A 9,687-nucleotide genomic window follows, 5' to 3' on the forward strand; every position below is an offset into this window, starting at 1 on the left:
GTTTATTGCTGTATTTCTAAAATATGATTTTGTGTTGATTTATTATTAAGTTCTGTATTTTAAAATGTTGTATGTTGTTCTTTTCTTATCGTCCCTACCAGCTCAGTTTATTCCATTAGTGGTAGTGATGACAATGATAATGATTGCCCCTGTTCTGATTCTGTAAAATGTTCACCTGCAGCCCAATAAAGGTCGAGGGGAGATGAAGGAGCTGAGGATGCTGTGTGCTGAGGATGAGCAAGGCAGGACTTGTTGGATGACTGCCTTCCGACTCTTTAAGGTAACACCATGACAATCATTATGCCACCATTGCACAGCAACTACCTTTTGATCATTATTTCTGGCCTGTTTTCAGGGGATCAAATTTCTTAAACCAGGTCAGGATTGGAAATGGGTCGGGGAGTTGTACCCCCTAAACCTGAGCCCATCTGATAGACTAACTGTTATAACCTTTAAAGGTGCACGATGTAGTTTTGGCAAAGACATTTTAATCACAAGAGAAAGATCCTCATTGACTGATTATTTTTTGAGACAAAAACACTACAATACACTCATTTCAGGATTCTGACAGTGTTGGTTGACCAGTGTGTTCCCTTTTCTTTGCAGTATGGGATTGTATTGTACCAGAATTACAAGATTCCCCAACAAAGAAAAACCTTACTTTCACACTTCTCAGCACCTGTGGTAAGTTTATCTTTATCCTCTTTAATTGAAATTCAGTTAAAGAACATTAAAACCTTTTCCACTGAATCGACTATTTCAACAGCATTGCTTTGAGTAGCCCTCAGATCTTTGGCACGAGCAAAACATGGATTGTGCTGAAGAGCTATTGTTATTGATACACTAGGATCAGCTAATAGACTGGTTTAGGACAATTGCACTCACCACCTAACACTTTTTATTGCACTGCCTCCGTCCTCTGCTGCTGCCTGTGTGCTGACACTTTAACCTTCATGTATCTCTGTCTCCCCCTAGCGGAGTGTATCGGAGAACTCCCTCGTGGCAATGGATTTCTCAGGAAGGATAGGCAGGGTGATTGACAACCCTGTGGAAGCTCAGAGCGCTGCCATGGAGGAGGGACATGCGTGGCGGGTGAGACACAAGCTCGTTTTTTCTGTTAACAACAATCCTAGGAGCAGACCTCAGTAGGTCTCCACCGATGGCACTATTTTTTTTTATCAAAAATTCATACCGAGCAAAATTTCCTCTAGTTGTAAGTGTTGTTTCTTTAGTTATTTTGAACTGACAAAAGTCTGTTCATAAAGCTGACATGGCTGTAGGACAGCTGCCAGAATATAAAAGATTCTTAAACTAAGTCCACAATAATGACGTCAGTGTGATCAGGTGTCAGCTTCGCTCTAATTTAAAGTTATAAACATTTATTTACACAACAGATGTGTGAAATATGTGTCTGAACTGTCACGTGTACCAGATCATAAACTAATCCCTGTTGTTTTGTCTGTGTGTGGCATCTCTCTCAGAAGAGGAGTCAACGAATGAACATATTAGGCTCCCACAGTCCACTACACCACTCCTCACTAAGCTCAGGTAAAGGTAATGCAAAGACATTTAAGATCAACATAATAGTTAGTCATTAACTTCTTTTAGTTTGAATGATATGAACTTTTAAATATGTGTTTTAATGTGTTTTTTTCTCTTTCTACAGTCATCCACATAGCTCAGTTGTGGTTTCATGGCAGGATAACCAGAGAAGAATCCCATCGCATCATCCACCAGCAGGGACAAGTAGATGGGTACGAGTGCAGGAGCTCTTTTCATACATGCAGTGTTCCTATATTCACTGGATTTGAATAAAACATAACTAGAGTGCTGACTTTTTTCATTCTGCATCTATAAGATTTAGTCAGCTGAATATTTTTCTCCTCTCTGTTGCTGCACAGGTTGTTTCTGCTGAGAGTCAGTCAGAGTAACCCCAAGGCGTTTGTGCTCACATTGTGCCATCACCAGAAAATCAAACATTTCCAGATACTACCGGTACGCATTTCTTGGTGTTTCTTTTTTTTTTGTTACTTGTACTTTTGCACTCTTTTATTAAATAGCAGCCATTAAATGTTGGAAGACCAAGTAGCAATTGAAAAGGGCTTGAACAAACACATGTGCTTGTGTAACATCTTTAGAAGGTTAAATACAGTGGCGAGCACTAAAATTAGAGGTTGTTATTATTAATGCTGGTCTTTTCATATTTCTTTATGTCTAATATGTTTTTCTGGGTTCCTATAAGTTCTTGAAATCCTTGAGTTTGTGAATTTTAGGGGGGGGGATCAAGGCCTTAAAAGTTTTTGAAAATAGACATAGACATGGGTCATTAAAAGTCCTTGAATTTAAGAAGTTGTGGGAAAAAATGAATGGCAAAGGCAAAAGGCTGCTGAGCTACCTCAGATCATATTGTTGCGTTAAGCCATTAAGGAAAAGCATGAAAAGGATGAAGTAAATGGTCTTACTTGAATTTAAAAAACAAACCGAAAAAAAACAATAAAATGGTTTGTAAAATGATCAGTAATAACATAAATATGTGTTGCTAACAAGCCCAAACATGTAAAATCATTGTTACAGTCTAATTTTCTCTTTTCTTTTCTCTCGACGCTCGTGTGTCCTGCTCTCTCTGCCCGGAACCTTGGACAGTGTGAAGAGGACGGCCAAGTCTTCTTCAGCCTTGATGACGGCGCCACCAAATTCACCGACCTGATTCAGCTGGTGGAGTTCTACCAGCTCAACAGAGGAGTGCTGCCTTGTAAACTCAAACACCCGTGCACCGTCGTGGCCTTATGACATCTTCGGATCATCTGACCCCATGACCCCTATCACTTGACCTGACTCTGCCTATAAACACAAAACAACAAGAACCTTTCGGTTGCTCGGTTCTTTTTGTTTTTATCTTTATAAGAAGCTGGTGAATTGACTGATGTTTCTTCGTTGTCGTTTATATTGTCGTGAGTGACTGACTGCTGACTTGTTGGATTCCTTTCGGTTTGCATGGATGTTCGAGGAGTCGGATGCACAACTTGTTCACGAGGCTCAGCAGTCGAGAAGAGAGAAGATAGAGGAAACGAACACTGCCGTTTGTATCAATGCTGTTGCAGAATCTTCCACAATCTTGCTACCCATAGTCATCAATAAGCTTGGACACAGTGACCTGAAGGTTTTATCACACAGCTCAAGTGTAGACTGGATCTCCCTTCAGCTGGACAATCAGCAGGACAATTCAATTCGTGTGGACCACTCTGAGAACAAACTCCATCACACGTCCTCAAAGAATATTCTGTAGATGGAGAGTTGATTGTCTCTTAGTTTTGCACTCATCGAACTGGGAATGGCCTTTGACGGTGCATGACTTCTCCGCTGTCGCATTACTAATCTGTGAGATGGTGCCACCGCCCTCTAGTGTCGTAGGCATGTAAGGACATGTCAAAACTCAACATGGATGAGATCCGGAGGCGCCAGAAAGAGTGTTGCTTGTGAATCCTTTGGGAGTTTGGAAAACGTCAGCACTAACCTGGAGAAAATGGCTGAGGACAAATTTGGAACTGGTGAAACAAAGTATTTTTTTAATGTTAGACAGTACAAAATCTGCATTGTCCACCTTCTCAGAAATTAATTTGCTCATATCTGACCACACAGGGTTTCTCTTGTTAATGATGCATTCATGTATTGTCATCGATATTGTCTTCAGTCCACCTTTTGCATCCTGGATAGTTGCAACTCTTCATTATTCACATAAGCTACAATAAGGTAATTCTGTACCAAGTATTTATCATGCAACTTCCACGAAAATGCATAGGGATAAATCAAACCACGGTGTCATTCAGGGTGAAACACTAAGTAATAAAGCTAGAAGATGTAACCAGGTTGACAGTTTTGGTGATAGTGAAGTTGAAAAGTGAAACTATTTAGGGGGAAATTAGCAAGTGCAGCTACAGTATATGCAGGCTAAGGCAAGATGATACCTGTTGCAAAAAAAACAAAATGGAACAATGGAGAGTTAGTCTAATGATGATCTTCTCACCGCAACACAGGGAGGGATAACCACTAGCATTTCCTTAAGGTGTTTTTCAAGTGACAGCAAATCAAAGAAAACAAAAAAGTGATTAATCAGAACTAGATCAGCCCAGAGATACAGTGGATCCTGTGGGAAATCAACATTTTGTTCCACAAATTACCTCCTACCTGTTGGAAGTCAGTAAGACGCTGTCAGACATGGTTTAATGTGCTCTGCCTCCACACGGATAGTAGACTCTGTGCATTACATTCCATATAATGCGGCCTTTTTTTGCCTGGAAGTACTTGTGAACCGATAGTGTCACACATACACCTACTGCCTACTGCGCGCCACCTCTGCAAGAATTTGGACAGAAAAAGTTAAAGTTATCTGCTGTTGCTACAGTGTAAGTAAAAACGGATCAAAAAATGATAGCTGAATGTCCTTTACTTTCTTTAGCCTGCTGTTGGATAAAGTGAAAACACACTAAGAGGTGTGGCAGCAATGTAAAACTGGAGATCAGGAGAATTCAGAGCCCATTTTGATTATTTTCCCCTTCGTCCCCTCGTTTCGATTGATTGAGCCGCCTCTGGTACATGACATCATTTTGACTGACAATAACAAGAGCATCAGACCGAAGCAGAGGACATACAGCATTTAGTGAGGTCACTAAATACACCTACCCTTTGTCCCAGGCTGTGCAATTTCAGCAAAAGTCAACTGTCTTCCTAATACCGGCCATGGTCAGTCAAATAAAGTCCTCCTTTTAATTGTTTTTCCCCTTTGTGTTTCGGCCAGGTCTACCTTTGAGCTCCTGTAATTAGCATTAGTGAAAGGAAGAGATGGGGATACTTTTTTTAGCACCTATTGATCATGTCAACACAAGGACAAAAACACAGCCCACCCCAAATTCAATACAAAATGTTTGAAAGTATTTCTGATGACATTTATACTATTCGATTCTTAACCATCCTCTTTGGAATGTCTCATCACAAACAGCTGTTTTCATCATTTTTTGTGATTTCGTGACTACGCCTGAAATTTCTAAAAACTCACACTTTGAAGTTTTCGTTAGTCCAAGTGTTGACAGTAGCTGTGGTCAGCACCAGTCAGCAGGGGATTAGATATCCATTTGTACTCACGTGTAATGCAACATGAACAGCCATGATTTATTTACCTGCAGGTTGTCTTAAAGTGTGTTGAACATCTGAGATGCAGAATAGCTGCACCATATCGACTCTCTGTGCATGGTCACCGTTATTTATCTAAGATGCAATGACTCAATCATTTTTTTTTAAGTATTGTTGCAGCAAAAATGTATTTATTTATCTGGATGTGACTGATTACTTGAAAATTTTAGATTTCTTTTTCTCTGCGCTGTTCTGTACTGTTTCTTTTGTCATTACCATGAAATGATTGACCAGTTTGATTTATGGTTCTAATTATTATTATTATTATTATTGTAATGACATAGCGTCTATTGATGTATTTTGTTTTCTCTTTTTTTAGTTTCATCTTGTCATCATCAACCCTTGTTGTGAAGTGATGTTCAAAGCACACTGGCATCCATTAGTGTTAACGTTGTCATTCCAATAGATGACAGGTGGAATGTTGTGAAATTGAAAACAAAAAATACCTGAGTTTCCCAAAGCATTGGTCACTAAGTTCATTTTTAATCCTTTTAAATACAGTTCTCATCCCTCCCAGATCTATAAAAATACCTTATTTTACAAATTTCAAGCTTTTTCTCTTCATCGCTGTTTTGTGGTGAAAGAAACTAGAAAAAAAATAGATATTAATTCAAGTAATAAAGCCACAAATGTTTTGGGAAAGTGGGTCAAGTAAGCCTCAACATTCTCATAACCACTGTTTAAACGCCTTGCCTTGAAAAAGTTGTAGAATTGTAGATGTAGAAAAAAGCCCCCACGTGTAATTCAAACCACACCAGAGCATCATTGTTAGATTGGTCGCAGCATTGACCTCCTTTCAGCAGAAAGTAGCCAGGTTTAAACATTTGCATGACCGGGGATTTTGAGTCTAATGTGTAGGGATTCTTGTCACTGATATTTGATAGGTGGATATTTGGAAGAATCTGGATTATAACAACACACACATGCGTTTGTAGTTGCTGAAAGTCTTGACATCCCTGAAATGTTGATTCTAACTTTTGCTAAGTCCTCTTCTAAGTCTTCTTCTTACCCCCAATTTACATTTCCGAATGGTAGCAGACGTCAACATGTTGGCCTTTAAGGTGGCGTTACTATCGATAAAAACTGCTATATTCACAGGGTCTCACTCTAAATGCAAAGGCAGAAAGCAAATTTTAACTAGTGAACACATGAAAAAGTAATCAGGGGAGCTGGATAGCCACGTTTTTACTCTTAACAGAAATGAATGTAACTGGGTTGCTCAGGGTTGACTTGGAGCGTGTTCAAAACTACTGGTCCATCAGATGTCTAGGACTTTGATGTACAAGATGACGATGGATTCATAAATATTTTAGTTCCAGTAAGGTGGGGGTCGTTACAGCAGTGATTTCTCCATTGTATGAACCACCAACCAACTTGAAAGTATACTTGCAGAAAATTTGAGTAGATCCAGTACTATTTAAAGAGTACAGCTAACAGTGTTGTTAATGCTATTGTATAAGCTGTTTATGAAAAAAGCCTAAAATCCTTGCCTGGCTACCTGAGCTGATATGAACAGGCAAAACTGGTCACCAATTCATAAAAACGTCCTGAACTTTCACACCATCTATTCTACTAAATTAGAAACAAATCTGTATAATTGAATCATATTACTTTGTGTCTCACAGAGTTAATCAAACAGATGTGTCACAGTGTCAGTTTTGGTAGCCAGGTAACGTGCAACAACAGATGGTGCCTCTCATGACTCCTCTTTCTCTGCAAAAAAACCAGGCCTGACGTGGACCAAATCTCAGACAAAGCTATCGTTTAGAGGGGACCGTTCACACTCAACAACCTTGCGATTTGAATACGTACTCGATGACGGCACTCCTAATTATTCTGGCGAGAGGTGATTGAGGACAAATGCTCTCGTTTTCAGTTTAAGTTTCAGTTTACTTTCAGGAAGTGAATCGGCCCTGATCCTGCAACGATGGATTATTTGATTATCATCTTGACTCTTGTGCATCTTCATAACACTGTCACAATGCAAGATACCGTGGCTGTACAAATGAGTAAAGTAAAAAAATATATCTATATATAAAAATATAAACTATTATGTATTTCAGGGAATGCAAAAAAGAAAACAGTAACTTATCTCTTTTTTGTAAGAGAGAGCTCCTGTGTTCAAAATGTGCTTTGCTTCAATCTGTAAATAGTTGAATGGCTTATAAATCTTAATTGTAACCTTTTCAGGTATTTTTGTACAAATAAGGGACTGATATATTCTGTTTATTGTAATTAGAATAAAACATTAATACATTGATATAAGAACCTGTGTTTGTCTTTATTTGGAGAAACATTTCCTAACTAAAAATGTAACATAGTTGTGTAAGATTTATGTTATAGATTTGTTACTATATGTTCATTGGTTGACTTGCCTATATTGTAAGAACAGTTTTGTGTTTTCCTTATAATGTGTGTCCAGAGTCTGAAACAAAATGTTCTGAAGTGTAGTTCCTTTTCTGGGTAAAACACAGATATTAGCATAAAATATAAATTCAACTGAAAGATTAGTCCTTCAGTGTTCCACTAGATGGTGCAATACCACAACAAGTACAGGGCTGATAAAATGATGTTATATGAGTCACTGTAACCTTATTATAGAAATCAGTTTAGTAAATACATGAGGAGCCAACAAATCCTTCAAATAATTCATTATGTAGCATATAAACACAAATAAATCATGATGCATGTGGTCCCACAGTCACAACACTACACTGGTCCTACTGAGAATTGACCCTTTGACACCATCTCTGGTCTGGCGTTGTGTCACACCCTTTGGATTATCAGTCATGCAAAAGCAGTGAGGTTTCATGGCTTATAGTTTTGTTGTGGGTAAAGAAGAAGATTAACATGTCTGAAGGTTTGCAGCTTGCTACCACAGTAACTTTTACATAACCTTGAGCACAACCATCATGATACAAGGTTGGGTTAGTTGACTTGTTCTGTTGGATCTCAAAAGTCTGATGCACGTGTCAGTTCAGGCACTGCTTAGGAGACCTTGACCGTGCTCCAAAGAAGTCCTGCACCTATTGGTTTGGTGCAATTTAACTGTTCATAATTATGCAGTGAGGATGAGTTACCTGGACTGTTACGCAATCTCACTGCCTATCAGCTAAACACCAATTAATACCCTCAACAAGCCCCTCCCTGCCTGACCGTAAAATTATAAATTGTTACAATTGCCCCCGGTCTCCCCTATTTCTTTTTTTGACTGTTAACAAGTGGAACATACAAGTTAACAGCATAACAATTCAAAAGGTTTCTGAAAGGTTTCAGTTGAAATCAAATCAAACCCTAACCATAACCATTTGTTGCCATCAGGGTCAGTAGTATCACAGCATTATAATTCCACCCAACCATACCTTCCATGACAAAAGTTACCCTTCTGGCCAGACACGCAAAACTAAAATGGGAGAAAGATATCAAGATTAGCAAACAGTTTGGTCGTCAAAACTGGACAGATTTAAATTCCTGGGCTTTAAAGGTTAAGACGGTGTGAGGAAAATCTTGTAGAAATTACTTTTATACCTCAAAAATTAGTCCTGGCAGAAAAACTTTGATGAGTATGAGACATCAGTTTTCTTCTTTGGCATGCAGGAGAGCTATCATCAAACATTATTTGCAAAATGAGTTTCATGGTTATGTCTCGTTTCTGATTGGTGCAGATTCCGATGTTGCAATTGCCCCTGGTATCCCCTATATTGTTCCAGTTTGTTTTATAGGAGTGTGTGGCTGACAGGAAAAGGATCCTGCCAGCAATGATTCAGGTAAACCGGTGAGTCAGCAAGAAGTCTGTAATAAACTATCAGGTGGTTGACCAACTGAGTCAATGGAGGGAGCCCAACATCTGGAAAGTGCATTGTTGCTGACCAAAGGGGACCAGAAAACTTTGACAGGTGACTGAAGGTCTGAACTTAAATTTTAACAACCAATCAACAGAGCAGTCATCAAAAAATCTACAAAAGCATAAGCCAAACTCTCTAAATTACTTTTCAAAGCCAAAACATTTTTTTTTAAAAAAGATCTCAGAAGTTGTGAAAATGGAAGAGTAAAGCTAAAAACTATGTACCAGTACAGTTGTACTGGTAGTTACTGGTGAGTTCTTAAGCCTGATTATGACCTAAAGGTCACAGCAAAATATATCACATAAAATATTCACCAATACTAACCTTGTTTTATGCTAATGATATGGTTCAATTACATTTGTATTCGTACTTTTTTATCTTGGTGTGGCTAAATTATTTGAATATCTACTTCTATCTATGTACACACACTGTTAGAAAGCATATTCACACATGTGTGTGTGCATGCGTTCATATAGAGTTCCAGTAACCACAGCTTCAGGAACTCCTTATAAATCAGTCTCTCTTGTATTGGCCATGAGCCCCATTCCCATTGGCTGGCCTTGTGGGGATGGTGGGGAGGGGGTGGTTAGTGGCAAGATAAAAGGAGAAAATGTCTCTTGTCCTGCTTACACACACAAACACATTCACCACGTGC

General features: G+C 38.8%; 1 protein-coding gene across 1 annotated transcript in view; it reads left to right on the forward strand.

Moving 5' to 3' along the window:
- LOC311260142 (growth factor receptor-bound protein 10-like) overlaps nucleotides 1-7,449 on the forward strand; it is a 70,635-nt gene extending 63,186 nt beyond the window's left edge. The window contains exons 9-15 of the mRNA XM_084357657.1: nucleotides 182-280; nucleotides 607-684; nucleotides 976-1,092; nucleotides 1,482-1,548; nucleotides 1,667-1,754; nucleotides 1,902-1,995; nucleotides 2,644-7,449. Coding sequence (XP_084213783.1) covers nucleotides 182-280; nucleotides 607-684; nucleotides 976-1,092; nucleotides 1,482-1,548; nucleotides 1,667-1,754; nucleotides 1,902-1,995; nucleotides 2,644-2,790 — 690 coding nt within the window. The 3' untranslated portion in view covers nucleotides 2,791-7,449. The remainder of the gene's footprint in view (nucleotides 1-181; nucleotides 281-606; nucleotides 685-975; nucleotides 1,093-1,481; nucleotides 1,549-1,666; nucleotides 1,755-1,901; nucleotides 1,996-2,643) is intronic.
- The last annotated feature ends 2,238 nt before the right edge of the window (nucleotides 7,450-9,687 follow it).

This window comes from Pagrus pagrus (assembly GCF_965226575.1).
Source record: "Pagrus pagrus genome assembly, chromosome: 7".
Taxonomy (NCBI): domain Eukaryota; kingdom Metazoa; phylum Chordata; class Actinopteri; order Spariformes; family Sparidae; genus Pagrus; species Pagrus pagrus.